We start from the raw sequence: 18,308 nt of genomic DNA, 5'->3' as shown, positions 1-18,308 counted from the left end.
GTTCTACAGCATTCTGTAGGATATTTCTGTGAGCTGCATCTGCTCACAGGGCAAGCGTGAGACAGTGAGCCAGTCCTTCAGGCTGCCACCAGACAGCTTGGCACAGATACCCACGCTCCCAGTGAGTGCACACAAGTTACTCTGCACCCTCGGAACTGGGACCGGGGGCCCACACTGGGAACGCTGAGCTGGTGAGGGAACAGCCGGGCACCATGTAACGGTACCATTTTAAAATTGCCTTTTCCTTGATTTGGCGCTCACCCTGTCACTGCAACTTTTAACTGTTTTCTGGAGCACTGAGAAAGAAGTTTCTCCCAGTTCTTGTTTGTTGCTCAAAGCTTCTGCAGGGGTGTGGAACCCTGGAGTGTCCCACTCTGCCATCTTGATCAGACAAGCCACAGTGTAATCTTCCTGTAGGGTGGATTTTATAGGTTCAGCTCACTCCTCCAGAGTATAAGCACCTTTAGAACAGGAACAATGTTGCATTTTGATCCCAAGTACCAGGCAGTAACATTGTTTCAGGCAACTGTTCTTATAAACCTTGGATCTTTGCAATGTGACCCTGCACAAATCCTATCACTGTTTCTCGTGAACAGGCTTCAGTAAATACTTGCTCACTGAAAGAATGAATGGAGATAAAAGAGGGAGATCTCAGGAGTGAAGTCTTTTCTAATAATCTTTTTTTTTTCCCTCCCACAAAGTGTATACAAAATTAGGGGCATGTTAAGCTTCCTGTATAACTTAACCCAGGGAACTTAACCTCTGAAGGTGGGAAGGTCAATTTCCTCGACACCTTTGCACCTTGCTCAGTGCCAGCAGCCCAGGGTAATGGGCACTGTGCTGTTCCAGGGGTCAGTGTCATTCAAGGACATGGCTGTGGGCTTCACCCGGAAATGAGTGGCAGCAGCTGGACCCTGCACAGAGGACCCTGTACAGGGACGTGATGCTGGAGAAGTACGGGCACCTGCTCTCCGTGGGTGAGGAGGAGCCCGTGGTCCTCAGGTTCTTTTGGGGTTCTCTTCTGGTTCTCGGTTATGTAAAACTGTAAAACCTTGTAAGTACCACAAGTGTTTGGCCTTGGATTTCAGTGGTCAAAGATTCTTAAGATTTTGTTTAATTATGGTAATATAAATATAACATAAAGTTTGGCATTTAACCACTTTTTTTTTAATCATCATTTTATTGAGATATATTCACATACCACGCAGTCATACAAAACAAATTGTACTTTTGATTGTTTACAGTACCATTACATAGTTGTACATTCATCACCTAAATCAATCCCTGACACCTTCATTAGCACACACACAAAAATAACAAGAATAATAATTAGAGTGAAAAAGAGCAATTGAAGTAAAAAAGAACACTGGGTACCTTTGTCTGTTTGTTTCCTTCCCCTACTTTTCTACACATCCATCCATAAACTAGACAAAGTGGAGTGTGGTCCTTATGGCTTTCCCAATCCCATTGTCACCCCTCATAAGCTACATTTTTATACAACTGTCTTCGAGATTCATGGGTTCTGGGTTGTAGTTTAATAGTTTCAGGTATCCACCACCAGCTACCCCAATTCTTTAGAACCTAAAAAAGGTTGTCTAAAGTGTGCGTAAGAGTGCCCACCAGAGTGATCTCTCGGCTCGTTTTGGAATCTCTCTGCCACTGAAGCTTATTTCATTTCCTTTCACATCCCCCTTTTGGTCAAGAAGATGTTCTCCATCCCACGATGCCGGGTCTACATTCCTCCCCGGGAGTCATATTCCACGTTGCCAGGGAGATTCACTCCCCTGGGTGTCTGATCCCACGTAGGGGGGAGGGCAGTGATTTCACCTTTCAAGTTGGCTTAGCCAGAGAGAGAGGGCCACATCTGAGCAACAAAGAGGCATTCAGGAGGAGACTCTTAGGCACAAATACAGGGAGGCCTAGCCTCTCCTTTGCAGCAACCGTCTTCCCAAGGGTAAAACTTATGGTAGAGGGCTCAACCCATCAAACCACCAGTCCCCTATGTCTGTGGTCATGTTAGCAACCATGGAGGTGGGGTAGGTGAATACCCCTGCATTCTCCACAGGCTCCTCAAGGGGGCACTACATCTTTTTTTTTTTTCCTTGTTTGTCTTTTTTCTTTTTTTTTTTTTTTTTTAACTTTCCCTTCTTTTTTAAATCAACTGTATGAAAAAAAAAGTTAAAAAGAAAACAAACATACAATAAAAGAACATTTCAAAGAGACCATAACAAGGGAGTAAGAAAAAGACAACTAACCTAAGATAACTGCTTAACTTCCAACATGTTCCTACTTTACCCCAAGAAAGTTACATAATATAGCAACATTTCAGTGAACTTGTTCCTACTACATCCATCAGAAATTAACAGACCATAGTCATTTCTGGGCATCCCCAGAACGTTAAATAGCTTATCTGTTCTTCTTGGATTATTGTTCCCCCCTTCCTTAATTGCTCTCTACTGCTAGTTCCCCTACATTCTACATTATAAACCATTTGTTTTACATTTTTCAAAGTTCACATTAGTGGTAGCATATAATATTTCTCTTTTTGTGCCTGGCTTATTTCGCTCAGCATTATGTCTTCAAGGTTCATCCATGTTGTCATATGTTTCACGAGATCGTTCCTTCTTACTGCCGCGTAGTATTCCATCGTGTGTATATACCACATTTTATTTATCCACTCATCTGTTGAAGGACATTTGGGTTGTTTCCATCTCTTGGCAATTGTGAATAATGCTGCTATGAACATTGGCGTGCAGATATCTGTTCATGTCACTGCTTTCCGATCTTCTGGGTATATACCGAGAAGTGCAATCGCTGGATCGAATGGTAACTCTATATCTAGTTTTCTAAGGAACTGCCAGACTGACTTCCAGAGTGGCTGAACCATTATACAGTCCCACCAACAATGAATAAGAGTTCCAATTTCTCCACATCCCCTCCAGCATTTGTAGTTTCCTGTTTGTTTAATGGCAGCCATTCTAACCGGTGTTAGATGGTATCTCATTGTGGTCTTAATTTGCATCTCTCTAATAGCTAGTGAAGCTGAACATTTTTTCATGTGTTTCTTGGCCATTTGTATTTCCTCTTCAGAGAACTGTCTTTTCATATCTTTTGCCCATTTTATAATTGGGCTGTCTGTACTATTGTCATTGAGTTGTAGGATTTCTTTGTATATGCAAGATATCAGTCTTTTGTCAGATACATGGTTTCCAAAAATTTTTTCCCATTGAGTTGGCTGCCTCTTTACCTTTTTGAGAAATTCCTTTGAGGTGCAGAAACTTCTAAGCTTGAGGAGTTGCCATTTATCTATTTTCTCTTTTGTTGCTTGTGCTTTGGGTGTAAAGTCTAGGAAGTGGCCTCCTAATACAAGGTCTTGAAGATGTTTTCCTACATTATCTTCTAGGAGTTCAATGGTACTTTCTTTTATATTGAGATCTTTGGTCCATTTTGAGTTAATTTTTGTGTAGGGGGTGAGGTAGGGGTCCTCTTTCATTCTTTTGGATATGGATATCCAACTCTCCCAGCCCCATTTGTTGAAAAGACCATTATGGCTCAGTTCGGTGACTTTGGGGGCCTTATCAAAGATCAGTCGGCCATAGATCTGAGGGTCTATCTCTGAATTCTCAATTTGATTCCATTGATCTATATGTCTATCTTTGTGCCAGTACCATGCTGTTTTGGCAACTGTGGCTTTATAATAAGCTTCAAAGTCAGGGAGTGTAAGTCCTCCCACTTCGTTTTTCTTTTTTAGAGTGTCTTTAGCAATTCGAGGCATCTTCCCTTTCCAAATAAATTTGATAACTAGCTTCTCCAAGTCTGCAAAGTAGGTTGTTGGAATTTTGATTGGGATTGCATTGAATCTGTAGATGAGTTTGGGTAGAATTGACATCTTAATGACATTTAGCCTTCCTATCCATGAACATGGAATATTTTTCCATCTTTTAAGGTCCCCTTCTATTTCTTTTAGTAGAGTTATGTAGTTTTCTTTGTATAGGTCTTTTACATCTTTGGTTAAGTTTATTCCTAGGTACTTGATTTTTTTAGTTGCTATTGAAAATGGTATCTTTTTCTTGAGTGTCTCTTCAGTTTGTTCATTTCTAGCATATAGAAACATTACTGACTTATGTGCATTAATCTTGTATCCCGCTACTTTGCTAAATTTGTTTATTAGCTCTAGTAGGTGTATCGTTGATTTCTCAGGGTTTTCTAGATATAAGATCATATCATCTGCAAACAATGACAGTTTTACTTCTTCTTTTCCAATTTGGATGCCTTTTATTTCTTTGTCTTGCCGGATTGCCCTGGCTAGCACTTCCAGCACAATGTTGAATAACAGTGGTGACAGCGGGCATCCTTGTCTTGTTCCTGATCTTAGAGGGAAGGCTTTCAGTCTCTCACCATTGAGTACTATGCTGGCTGTGGGTTTTTCATATATGCTCTTTATCATGTTGAGGAAGTTTCCTTCAATTCCTACCTTTTGAAGTGTTTTTATCAAAAAGGGATGTTGGATTTTGTCAAATGCTTTTTCAGCATCTATTGAGATGATCAATTGATTTTTCCCTTTCGAGTTTTTAATGTGTTGTAATACATTGATTGTTTTTCTTATGTTGAACCATCCTTGCATGCCTGGAATGAACCCCACTTGGTCATGGTGTATGATTTTTTTAATGTGTCTTTGGATTCGATTTGCAAGTATTTTGTTGAGGATTTTTGCATCTATATTCATTAGGGAGATTGGCTGGTAGTTTTCCTTTTTTGTAGCATCTTTGCCTGGTTTTGGTATTAGATTGATGTTAGCTTCATAAAATGAGTTAGGTAGTGTTCCATTTTTTTCAATGTTTTGAAAGAGTTTGAGTAAGATTGGTGTCAGTTCTTTCTGGAAAGTTTGGTAGAATTCCCCTGTGAAGCCATCTGGCCCTGGGCATTTATTTGTGGGAAGATTTTTGATGACTGATTGGATCTCTTTGCTTGTGATGGGTTGGTTGAGGTCTTCTATTTCTTCTCTGGTCAGTCTAGGTTGTTCATATGTTTCCAGGAAATTGTCCATTTCTTCTACATTATCCAGTTTGTTGCCATACAGTTGTTCATAATATCCTCTTATAATTTTTTTAATTTCTTCAGGATCTGCAGTTATGTCACCTTTTTCATTCATTATTTTGTTTATATGGGTCTTCTCTCTTTTTGATTTTGTCAGTCTAGCTAGGGGCTTGTCAATCTTGTTGATCTTCTCAAAGAACCAACTTTTGGTGATATTTATCCTCTCTATTGTTTTTTTGTTCTCTATGTCGTTTATTTCTGCTTTAATCCTTGTTATTTCTTTTCTTCTACTTGGTTTAGGATTGGTTTGCTGTTCATTTTGTAGCTTCTTCAGTTGATCCATTAGTTCTTTGATTTTGGCTCTTTCTTCCTTTTTAATATATGCGTTTAGTGCTATAAATTTCCCCCTTAGCACTGCTTTTGCTGCATCCCATAGGTTTTGGTATGTTGTGTTCTCATTTTCATTCGTCTCTATATATTTAGCAATTTCTCTTGCTATTTCTTCTTTAACCCACTGATTGTTTAGGAGTGTGTTGTTTAACCTCCAGGTATTTGTGAATTTTCTAAGTCTCTGATGGTTATTGACTTCTAATTGTATTCCATTGTGGTCAGAGAATGTGCTTTGAATAATTTCAATCTTTTTAAATTTATTGAGGCTTGTTTTATGTCCCAGCATATGATCTATTCTGGAGAAAGTTCCGTGAGCACTAGAAAAGTATGTGTATCCTGGTGATTTGGGATGTAATGTCCTGTATATGTCTGTTAAATCTAATTCATTTATCAGATTGTTTAGGTTTTCAATTTCCTTATTGGTCTTCTGTCTGGTTGATCTATCTATAGGAGAGAGTGATGTGTTGAAGTCTCCCACAATTACTGTGGAAACATCAATTGCTTCCTTTAGTTTTGCCAGTGTTTCTCTCATGTATTTTGTGGCACCTTGATTGGGTGCATAGACATTTACGATTGTTATTTCTTCTTGCTGAATTGCCCCTTTTATTAGTATGTAGTGGCCTTCTTTGTCTCTCAAAACATCCCTGCATTTGAAGTCTATTTTATCTGAGATTAATATTGCTACACCTGCTTTCTTTTGGCTGTAGCTTGCATGAAATATTTTTTTCCATCCTTTCATTTTCAGTTTCTTTGTGTCCCTGTGTCTAAGATGAGTCTCTTGTATGCAACATATTGATGGTTCATTTTTTTTGATCCATTCTGCGAATCTATATCTTTTAATTGGGGAGTTTAATCCATTTACATTCAACGTTAAAACCCTGAAGGCATTTCTTGAATCAGCCATCTTATCCTTTGGTTTATGTTTGCCATATTTTTCCCTCTCTCTATTAATATCCTTTATTGTACCCATACCGAATCTCTTTAGTACTGAACCTTTCTCCAAGTCTCTCTGTCCTGTCTTTGTTTCTCTGTCTGTAGGGCTCCCTTTAGTATCTCCAGTAGGGCAGGTCTCTTGTTAGCAAATTCTCTCAGCATTTCTTTGTCTGTGAAAAATTTAAGCTCTCCCTCAAATTTGAAGGAGAGCTTTGCTGGATAAAGTATTCTTGGCTGGAAATTCCTCTCACTCAGAATTTTAAATATATCGTGCCACTGCCTTCTTGCCTCCATGGTGGCTGCTGAGTAGTCACTACTTAGTCTTATGCTGTTTCCTTTGTATGTGGTGAATTGCTTTTCTCTTGCTGCTTTCAGAACTTGCTCCTTCTCTTCTATGTTTGACAGTGTGATCAGTATATGTCTCGGAGTGGGTTTTTTTGGATTTATTCTATTTGGAGTTCGCTGAGCATTTATGATTTGTGTATCTATGTTGTTTAGAAGATTTGGGAAGTTTTCCCCAACAATTTCTTTGAATACTCTTCCTAGACCTTTACCCTTTTCTTCCCCTTCTGGGACACCAATGAGTCTTATATTTGGACGTTTCATATTATCTATCATATCCCTGAGGTCCATTTCGAGTTTTTCAATTTTTTTCCCCATTCTTTCTTTTATTCTTTCATTTTCCATTCTGTCATCTTCCAGGTCACTGATTCGTTGTTCAACTTCCTCTAGTCTTGTACTATGAGTGTCCAGAATCTTTTTAATTTGGTCAACAGTTTCTTTAATTTCCATAAGATCATCCATTTTTTTATTTAGTCTTGCAATGTCTTCTTTATGCTCTTCTAGGGTCTTCTTGATTTCCTTCATATCCCATACTATGGTCTCATTGTTCATCTTTAGTTCTTTGAGTAGCTGCTCTAGGTGCTGTGTCTCTTCTGGTCTTTTGATTTGGGTGCTTGGGCTTGGGTTATCCATATCGTCTGGTTTTTTCATATGCTTTATAATTTTCTGTTGTTTTTGGCCTCGTGGCATTTGCTGAACTTGATAGGGTTCTTTTAGGATTTGTAGACCAATTGAAGTCCTTATCTCTAATTTCTCAGATCTACAGCTTCGTGGAGTACACTTTCTCTAACTAACCAGCAGGTGGCGTCCATGAGCCACCTGTTCTCCACAAGCCAGTTCTCCCCTGCTTAGCCTTTTTGGTGAGTGGGGGAGTGAGTCTTGTGGGGCCCAATTGGTGTACCAAGCTTGCGTGTGTAGTTGGTGTTGCCTGCCCTGTATGTGGGGCGTGTTTCTGGGCAGTCGGGGAGGGGGGGTGGCCCTAACAATCAAATCTCCCTGATGATCCTAGAGTTTTAAAGCTGCTGCAATAGTCTAATCCTTCAGTTCAGTCCTGCCACAGTTTGTCTCTGCCACTGACCCACAAGTCTTTGCTATTGGCGTATGGCTCCTGAGACTTGCAAGTGGGCCCCTCTTCCAGGCTGTGCACCCCGGGTCCTCTGTTGAGGGATGACTGTGCTATGTCACAGGTGAGTGCTGTCCCCCCAGGGCAGTTCTGGGCTGCTGGGCTGTGTAGGGAGGCTCCCAGTCTGCTCAAATGATAGCTGAATGGGGCTTTGTTAATTCACACTGCTCCACCTTCCCAGCTCTGGGACATTCAGCTGAGGTTGCAGGGAAGGCTAATGTCCACGCCCAGTTTTGTGGTGTGTGCCTGTTATTTGAAGCACTTCCGTCACACTGGGTTGTCTGGGGCAGCTCTGGGCTATGGGGCTGGCGATGGGCAGGAGCGTTTCCTGTCCACCAGGATGATGGCTGTGAGCGGACACCCCCCTTTTCTTGGGAAGTTGTGGTGTTTAGTGGATTTTCTCAGCCACTGGATTATTGCCTTTTGTCTCAGAGCTCTCTTAGTTCTGCTCTTGACTTGACGTGCCCAAATTTCAATTCTTTGAAGCTTTCTGTATTGGGCTTCTTAGAGTAATTGTTTTAGAAAAAGAAAAAAGGATTTAAAAAAAAAAAAAAAAAAAAACGGCCCTTCTCAGAGATCTAATGGGTTATTGAAATGCTAATAGACAAAGCAACCAGGGCCATTAAGGAAAGGTCCACAGGGCAGAGAGATCAGCTTTGCTTCGGGATTTGCATATGCACCTCAAGGCCTGAGCTCCGCCCTTCCCCTTTCTGTGTTCACCAGAACTCCAAAAATCCTCTGCTTTTATTTTGGAGTTTTTCGTGTTGTTTTTTTTCTATGCCTGTCTCCTCTCTGCTGGGCTGGCTGCTCTCAGAGTCTCTGGTGTCTGGTCTCAGTCTATCTATGGTTGGAGTTTGAATCAGTAGAATGAGTTTCCGATAAGAGCAGCCACTGCAGTTCTCCCTTCTTCTTCCCGGAGCTGACAGCCCCTCCTCCCCCGGGACTGAGCCTGGCAGGGAGGGGCGCGGGTCCCCTGGCCGCAAAAACTTACAGATTTCGCTGATCTCAGCAGTTCCACGTTTTCATGAGTGTTGTATGAAGTATGCCCAAAGACAGATTGCTCTGTGGTGTCCAGTCCACGCAGTTCCTGGCTTTTTACCTACTTTCCTGGAGGAGTAACTAAAACTTACAGCTCACCAGTCTGCCATCTTGCCCCGCCCCTTAACCACTTTTAAGAGTCCAGTCCAGTGGCATTCATCACATTCACAGTGTTGTGCTCCCATCACCACCATCCATGACCAGAACTTTTCCGTCCCCCCAAACAGAAACTCTGTCCCCATTAAGCAGTAACTCCCCTTCCCCAACTTCCTGGCCCCTTGTAGCCCCTAATCTACTTTCTGTCTCCAAATTTGCCTATTTTAGATATTTCATATAAGTAGAATCATACAATATTTTTCTTCTTGTGTCTGGCTTCTTTCACTCCACCTAATGTTTTCAAGGTTCATCGATGTTGTCATATGGATCAGAACTTCATTCCCTTTATGGCTGAATGATACTCCATTGTGTGGATAGACCACTTTTTCCATTAATTTGTCGAGGACACTTGGGTTGCTTCCATTGCTCCCACCTTTTGGCTATTGTGAATAATGCTGCTATGATTATTGGCGTACAACTATCTGCGTCCCTGCTTTCAGTTCTCTGGGGTATATACCTAAGAGGAGTGGAATTGCTGGGTCATATGGTGGTTTCATGTTTTGCTTCCTGAGGAACTGCCAAACTCTTTTCTACAGCAGCTGCACCATTTTGCATTCCCACCAGCAGTGCATGTCGGTGGTCCGAGATTCTTGATTACTCGTGGATAGTTTGTTTTTAAATTTACCTCCCAAGTGAAATAATCTGTTCTTTGGCTGAGGTGGAAATGTTCGTGGTGCACCTGAACCTTTTGCTTTGTGGATGTACCCGGCAAGGTGACCCTGCACAGATCCTATCACTGTTTCTCGTGGACAGGCTGTGAAGTCACCAAGCCAGCCGTGATCTCCAGGTTGGAGCAGGGGGAGGCACCGTGGATGCAGGAGGAGGACGTCCTCAGGTGGAGCTGTGCAGGTGAGGGGGAACCAGCCTACAAGGGGACAGTGCAGACAAGGTCCCAGAAGTTCACAAAGCAAAACCTTGAAAGTCATTTTTGTTTCGGGCAACTGTTCTTATAAACCTTGGATCTCTGCAAGCAGCTGTGGGCATTTAGTCCAAGACCTCGAGAGACCCAAATTATTCCCACCTCCTCCACACGTCATCGATCACGCATGACTGCTTTCCCTTCCCTCACTTTTAGCAAAAGACCTATCTTTTTCATTCTCCTCTCCCATCCAAAAGTTACTAAGACGTTGCTTGTTCAGTCTCTCTCTAAAATCTTCAGTCTTAAAATATTTTCCCCTGGTTACAAAATAGGCATTCGCATGCTTTCAGGGATTCCTAGATTTGCCCTGTTTTCAACATAACTTTGTTATTTTGTGCCACACAATTTCTTTTGGTTATCTTTTATTTTCTCTTCTTTCTTTTACTGGGAAGTGCCTCAAAAACTGATTTTCTGCACCTATATTTTGCTCCCCATCCCCTCCTTATCACTTGCCAACAGATGGAAGCCATTTCCATGCTTCAGTATAAATTGATAAGTTTAAATTATTGTAGTCTCCCATAGAGTTTGTCTTTGTATTGCATTTATTCATTTTGATCACCTAGTTTCTGCTGTAGAAAATGAAATGGCTGCGTTTAGAATTGGTGTAATCTTTTCTGTTAAATTCTAATTCATTCTCACATACCCTTTTGGAAGAGTGGCCATTTCTAGTTTACTTCTAGTTCCGTGGCCTGGTTACCATGAATCACTGAATCTTCTCGTTCTGCTACCTTCTCTTTGATCCATTAGGTCTTTTTTTTTTTTTTTTTTTTAATCTTTTTAGAAATTCCTTTTTTTCTCCCTCCAGCTTTTCAGTTTTGTCTAACATGATCCCCAAACATATTATATGCTTGGATTGTCTAATAACTTGGCTTTTCCTGTTCCATTATTGGTTGTAGTTGATCCTAGATGTTAATGCTGATTTTATTTACTTAACACATCTGGTTACTCTTATAACCAGCCTTACTTAATAGTGCTTTTTATATGACTCTTAAATTCCTCTTCTTTCAAAACCATGCAATATGGCCCCATTTTGCATATCAAATATTATTCTGTTCCCCATCCTCCTCTAGTGTTCTCTGTAAATGATATTCTCCCATTTTCCTGTATGTGTGGTATGCCCTACTTAACAACTATTCTCTGCTTGTATGTGAGCTTAAATTTCACTTCTTCCATGGAACATTTCCAGCCTTGATCATTTTTTTCTCTGAACTCCTGACTTAAAGTGTGTCACTTAGGAACTCACATGTGATTATATGTTTTCTATATTATATAATAGGTTAAAACAGAAGCCACCCCCCCTCCCCATCTCAATATAATCCCATAGGAAGAAGAGCCTTTATTTCATTCTTCTGTATTTCTGTGGGAAGCATGTGGTCAGCCTTCACTGCATACGCTCATCCTTTCAGGACCAGGATCCTTTATCAAGCATTTGTTTAGGGCAGCTGTTATTAACCAGAAAGACACATCAAAATGAGGGGCTTCTGGGGAGCTTTAAAAATACACCTGGCTGGGTCCCACTCCAGAGAATTCTATTGAAGGACATGAGTAGGCTGATGGTTTTACCTGTTAGGAATTGATCCAGTTGGGCTCAAGGGACTTACAAATTTCTAAACAAAGGAGTTACATTGTTGCATTGACTGTGTATGCCAGACATGAAACAATGGTTTTGATCTAAAATCTCCACGAAGAGATATTCTAATAAGGATCTAAGCACAGGATGAATAATCTGACATGTATGTTTCTCAAAGTAGATAGAACACAGCAATGTGGAAACCAGCACATACCAGGAGAGCTTTCCTATGGGTTCATTGGGAGGCTGGTCTGGAGACAGTTCCATGAAACATACGGAAAGGGCAAAAATAAGGCATCAGTGGCCAGCTGGATTTGGTATTGAGGAACTCTGACTGAAGCAGATGATGATACAAACAATCAGGATACAGCGGGAACTCGGATCTGCAGGCAAGGATGGCTTGCGTTTTGGCCTCATGCACTTGCTCTGTTGGACATAAGTCAGGTCTTATAGATCAGATAAGAATAAAGCACTGCAGAATGGGCCTCTGGTTCTGAGAAAGTCCCTCTAACAATAAAGGATGTGATGCTTTGAGAAAATGAATTTGGGATTCAGAATGAAATGGAATGTAAGATGGGAATGACACAGAAGTGCAGATCTGTGAAGATTCTATTTGTAACACAAGAGTTAATGAGGAGAACTCACACTTGCTTTTACTTCTTTCAACCTTAGTCCTTTGCTCATATTTCCTAAACATCCTTATCTTCTGATGGGCCCTCCTTAGTATGTCTTCCCCCACTTATCCAGATATGTACCAGAGTGGCTGGTACTGGCTTGTGATAGCCAGCCGTGCCCGAATCTTCCAGTTATACATTCAGTCACGTCATTTTAGTAGCTGGAAATCAGCCCCATAGCAGGTATTTTCACCCTGTAAATTGCATATGCTACAAATGAGGGTTTCCCCAACCCTGGAGAGTTCGTTCACCAGCTCACCAGTGCCCTCAGCCCTTAATATGCTACCTTTCCGTTTTCTCTCTTTCTCTGACTTTTACTTGTGTCTATTTTCACCTCTCTCTAATTTTCCATGTCAAATTTGTTGATACCAAAGTTGCTTGTATTCACTGTCCATATTTTATCCTCATTCACACATCTCAAGTTTTTAAAGGCCAAGGGACTAGGAAGTGTCCCTAGTAGGATTATTATATTTTTAGGCTGTGTGATTAGGTTTGAAACCAAAAGTTAACCTCCTTCCTCCAAACATTTCTGAAGCAATCTAATTCTATGATATGATACTGGAAAGATTAACATATTTGTACTATTATTTCTTTTTCCTAGAAGAAATTTGGCAAGTTGTTAACCAAGTAGTTAGACAACAGCGACACCAACACATTTCATTCCTAGATAAGAAATCATTGACCAAAGAGGGGCACCATGAATGTAAAGCATGTGGAAAAACATTCTGTCAGAACACAAATCTTGTTTCTTCAAGACCGTCAGTCTATCAGTGTGACTCATATGGGAAAAGTTCAAAATGTCATGCAGACTCACTTAGCTCTGACACCTACCTTGCAAGAAAGAAATTTGAGTTTAATGAACATGGGAAGTTATTTCTCTATTCTAAGCTTGAAAATGCACATTCTGGAGTGCATCCCTGTGAGTGTAGCCTGCGTATAACATCTTCCACCTGTGACTGAACTCTCAATACAAATCAAGGAGGTGACAGTGGTGAGAAACTCCGTGAATGTACTAAATGTGGGAAAGCCTTTCCCCACAGGTCAGAACTCATTTTCCATTACGGAGTCCACAAAGGTGAGAAAGCCTTTGGATCCAGGGAATATGGGAATGGCTTCAGGGAAAAAGTTGCCCTCAGTAAACATCAGGGAAATCACATAGAAAAGAAACCCAGTGAAATAGAAATTGCGGTAACATGTTCTCCCAGAAGACAGGCCTCTCTGTACATGAGACAATTCTTGCCACAGATAAGCCTTATACGTGTTCAGAATGTGAAAGAACCTTCTCCCACAAGTCACATCTCATTGAGCATCATAGATCTCATACAGGAGAGAAGCCCTATGGATGCAGAGAATGTGGGAAAGCTTTCTCCCGAAAGTCGTGCCTCATTATACATTATAGAATCCACACAGGAGAGAAGCCATATGGATGCAGTGAATGTGGGAAAGCCTTTTTTCAGAAGTCACACCTCATTCTACATCAGAGGACTCACACAGGAGAGAAACCCTATCGGTGCCGTGACTGCGGAAAATCTTTCTCCCAGAACTCCTGCCTTATTATTCACCAGAGAACTCATATGGGAAAGAAACCCTATGAATGCTCTGACTGTGGGAAAACATTTTCCCAGAAGGCAAATCTCATTAGACATTCTAGAATTCACACTAGAGAGAAACAGTATAGATAAAGTGAGAGAAAAAGTTTCCATCAGAGAGCCACAGCGCATCTGGAAATAAAAACCTATGGATATTCTGGATGTGGAAGAGCCTTCAGGAAGCAACCCAGTGCTACTGTCTACAGAGATCCGTACTCAGAAGAAATTCTACCAATTTAGTGAATTTAGAAAAGCGTGCTTTCTTCACACTAATGGTAGGGTAATGATGCTCTAACGTGATATATTTTCATAGTATATACTTAATTATAGAGTATTTATATTCACTACGTTTACTTTGCTTTTTAATATGTGAACCAATTAAATCATTAAGACAATATGTCTAGTAAACCTCAGAATAATTCCGGAGACATATAGGGGTTGCTACATGTCATGTATGCTACATAAAGATAATATATATCTTTTTTGGGACTGTGTTGGTGAACTGAATATAATTATGAATTTGTGGACACATATACACATAATATATAATATAAAAATATATATATATATATATATATAATGACATCTAAGATTTTTTATGCAAAAATTATATCCTTTGTCTTCACAAAATACATTATAACTGGAACAATATGAATTTATTATTAAACCAGAAGTCTAAATACCATACCATTTCTTCTATTCTTTTCTGGCAGATATTACAGAGCACCCCTACTTGGATCAAGAAACCAATACTTCTTTGACATTTTCCAGTATCTTTCAATCAACCAGTTTATAAGTTTTATTTATATTTCCATTAAATGTAGGGTAAAAACACAGGTTGGGACTTCTTATTCTGACAATTTGATGAACTAATGTGAAAACCTTTCCAATATATCACCTAAAAATAATGGACAATAAAAGACTAATATTCTTTTAAATCCGTAATTCAGCTTTCAAGGAAATAGAAGTTTCCAGGTGCCAGGTATGTAGAGGGAACTGAGAGCAAGAGATAAAGCTTATGAACTGATGCTGTAGTTGCTGTGGGTTTGATGTTGTTTATGCAGAGCCTTGAGTATTAAGGACCTCTAAGGACAAGAAACAAGGCTTTGAGGCCACACAAGGCAGAGAGTTGGCACTGAAGAAGGGTGGACTAGAAAAATATCCACTCATTTGCACAGGAAGCTTGTCTGTCACTGCTTGGACTCTGGATAGGGAAATAGTTTAGCCCAATGATTCATAAGCACTGACTTGCATCTTACATGAGTTAGAATTTTGACTTTACCCTGTTCATGTGGTCCTTGTTGAAAAACTGAACAGTTAACACAGTCATTGGCCCTGGTCTTTGAAACAACGTACAGATGCACACACAAAATAATTTTGGAGTAAGACACCCTTAACTCATGTTTTTCAGGATTCTGATATCTAAATCCAAGATGAGTTTATAATCCAAAATTACAAAACATGTGTGGAAAAAATCCACAATGAAAGTCAATTGACAATTTAGCAAAATAAGAACCCCAAGTATTTTAGGTAATAGAAAAACCTAAAAAGTAACTATCTTTAATAGGATTGAAGACAGAAGGATTGGAACCATGTGAAAGCAAGGCACACAGAAAATAACTGGCTTATTTTAAAAAGAACCAAATAGAGTGTCTAGAAATGAAAAATATAGTCACAGAAATTTAAAACTCAACAATAAAATATTCGATGAACATGGTAAACAGTAGATTATACTCAGCTGAAGAGGAATTATTAAACAGGAAGATAGAGCCAAGCAAATTATGTGGAATTCAATATAGAGAGAGATGAAAATTCTGAAAGAGTGGGTGAAAGACATATAGATTCAAATAAGAAGAGCAAACAGGTTTAACTGGAGTTCCAGAAAGACAAATAAGAGAAAATATAAGAAAAGCCAGTATTAAAATATGTAATGGCTGAAATTTGTCAGCTTTAAGCAATTATCAGCTTTAGGCAGCACAATATATGCCTACTTGGAAAAACAAAAATAAATTCACAAATCAGAACATATTGGGACACTAAAGACAAAGAGTTTAAAAATACAAAGGAAAGATATATTTCCTACAAAGAAATAGCAGTTAAACTGAAGCAGACTTTCCACTACCACAACAGAAGTCAGAAGTCTTTGGAATATTATCATCAAAGTGGTGAGAGCACAATACATCAGTCTACATTGGCTTTATTAGGGATAAAGATGATCATTTCATAGGAATAAAAAACCAATTCATTAAAAAATGTAAAAGTCGTAAAGTTTTAGCACCCCCAAAACACATGGCTTGAAAAAAATAAGGCAAAATTTGAAAAAATTAAAAGGGTGGATTGACAAATCCAGTCATAGTGAGCTAATTTTTTTTTAAGTTTTACACACCATACAATCCATCCTAAGTGTGCTCAATCATTGACTCCGGGTATAATCACATAGTTATGCATTTACCACCACAATCAATATGAGAACATTCCCATTTTCTTTTGACAATGAGCTATTTTAACACAACTTGAGCAAACTTTGTTAAATAGACAAAGAATGCACAGTCTTTTCAAGCACATACAAAACAATCAATATAGAGACATTGGCCACGCTGCAATTAAGTTGGAAACAATAATAAAAGCATAACTAAACCATCTCCATCCTATGGAAAGTTAAAATCACTTCTAGGTAATCATGGTGTTATGGGAGAAATAAAAATGGAAAGTAGAAAATATTCAGAACAAGAACAGAAATGTATTACTTAGAAAAGAAAATAGACTAGAACTAAATACATTTCTTTAAAGAAAATAAAATGAATAAAATTGGCAATCCCCAGCAAGATTAAGGAAGACGAAAGAAAGAAGGTGAAATAAAACAGGCAGAGATAGTTTGATAAAAGGGCCATGGATAAGTAGAGATGTTGGAAATCATAAGTGAAACCTATTAATGTTATGCCCGTAAATCTGAGAATATTGATGAATTATGCAATTTCTTAGAAGAAGACAACTAAATAAAAGTGGCCCATGATTAAGTGAGGAACCTTAAAAGACCAATAACTATTAACAAAATTGAATTGGTAATTAAAAATTTACCCATTACCAAAACAAAATAAAAAATCATCCCAGATTCAGGTGGTTGTACAAATGAATTCTATCCAAACATTCAAGGAACAGATAAACCCAATTTTATATAATTGCTCCAGAGCAAAAAAAGAAGAAAAGTCCCCACACTCATTTATAAAGCTTGATTTTATAATCTTGACATTAAAGCCAGACAGAGACAATATAAACAAGAAAATAGTATGCCAGTTTCACTTGTAAACATGGATGAAAAAGTCCTAAGTAAAATATTGGCCAAACAATTTCACCGGTATATAAGAAAATACCTCATGACCATATTAGTTTTATCCCAGGAATGCAGGTTTAGATTTCAAAAACTTTTAAAAATATAGTGCAGTATGTTAACAAAGTAAAGGAATAAAACCACTCAGTCATCTCAATGGAAGCAGAAAAAGCATCTTATAAAATCAAGACCCATTCATGATAATGACTCATAGCAAACAGGAATGGAAGACAACTCACAGCTCAGAGAGTATCTACCAACAACTTACAGCAAACATCACATTATTGGAGAAGTAATAGAAATTCTCTTTAACGGCAGGGATAAATTAAAGATGTTACCTGTCACTACTTCCAGTAACAATTGAACTGGAGAGCCCAGCCAATAAAATAAGAAAAGAAAAAAATATAATTTTATAAGAATTGGAGGGAAAGAAGCCATCTTAGATAAAATGATATTCATTATAGACAATCCAAGAGACTCCACAAACTGATCTAATTAGAGAACCCAGGAAGGTTGCTGGATACAAGATCAATATACAAAAAGCAATTGTGTTCCTATGTACCAGAAACAAAGAATTAGAAAAATATAGTTTAAAAAAAGAGAAATAAACAATAACCACAAAATCTCTATGGTGCCTAGGGCTAAACCATATTTTTAAAGTATGAAATCTTTATTTTAAAAAAGTAGGCTACTTTATTGAACAATGTTGTTTTGTTCCTATTACCTTGTGTAAGTTATAGTAAGGCCAGATGCAGATCGAGAGAGAAAGAGAGAACTGGAAGAGGTTTGAAGATTTTTCATACACACAGTCCCCTGGGGAGGACCCAGCAGGCCATGGAGGGCTGCCCAAGGGAAACAGAGGTACGGTCACAAGGCAGAGAGAGCCGGAGCGGAGCTGAGGACGGACCTCTATTGTGGTTTCCCGTGGGAATCGTCTGAGGGTGAGGCAGGCGTATGCTGATGTGGGATTGGTCGGCTATATTTGAAAGTGGCAACCCCACAAGTCTGAGGTTGTTTACTTGTAAGCAGACTGAGGTCTGAATTACTTAGGAGTAACGATGTATAGGTGGAGCTTGGTCACCTGGGAGCACCTGCAGACGTTGAAGCATCAATTTACGGAAGCTAGAAAACATGGTTAGTTCAGTTGGCCCTGCGATGCTTTAACCTTCCAGTCCTAGTGTGAGTATCTGGTGGATCTCTGAGTGTGAT

At 39.3% G+C, this 18,308-nt stretch overlaps 2 protein-coding genes across 2 annotated transcripts; both read left to right on the top strand.

Moving 5' to 3' along the window:
• Positions 1–828: 828 nt before the first annotated feature.
• Positions 829–13,181, top strand: LOC119517186 (zinc finger protein 568). Its single transcript, XM_037813755.1, is given in 4 exon segments — positions 829–894; positions 896–977; positions 9,773–9,868; positions 12,784–13,181. Coding segments are annotated over 4 exon segments (603 nt in total). The 3' UTR covers positions 13,143–13,181.
• Positions 13,182–13,366: 185 nt separating this feature from the next.
• Positions 13,367–14,252, top strand: LOC119517952 (zinc finger protein 300-like). Its single transcript, XM_037815031.1, has one exon. The coding sequence runs from the start codon at positions 13,376–13,378 to the stop codon at positions 13,862–13,864; it is 489 nt and encodes a 162-aa protein (XP_037670959.1). The 5' UTR covers positions 13,367–13,375; the 3' UTR covers positions 13,865–14,252.
• Positions 14,253–18,308: the final 4,056 nt, after the last annotated feature.

This window comes from Choloepus didactylus, chromosome 21, assembly GCF_015220235.1.
Source record: "Choloepus didactylus isolate mChoDid1 chromosome 21, mChoDid1.pri, whole genome shotgun sequence".
NCBI classification, from domain to species: Eukaryota; Metazoa; Chordata; class Mammalia; order Pilosa; family Megalonychidae; genus Choloepus; species Choloepus didactylus.
Note: the sequence above shows the minus strand (reverse complement) of the source record. Positions and strands in the feature narration are given on the sequence as shown.

Coding starts and splice junctions, on each gene's coding strand:
- LOC119517952 (XM_037815031.1), top strand. CDS start 13,376: ATGTTCTCCCAGAAGACAGGCCTCTCTGTACATGAGACAATTCTTGCC.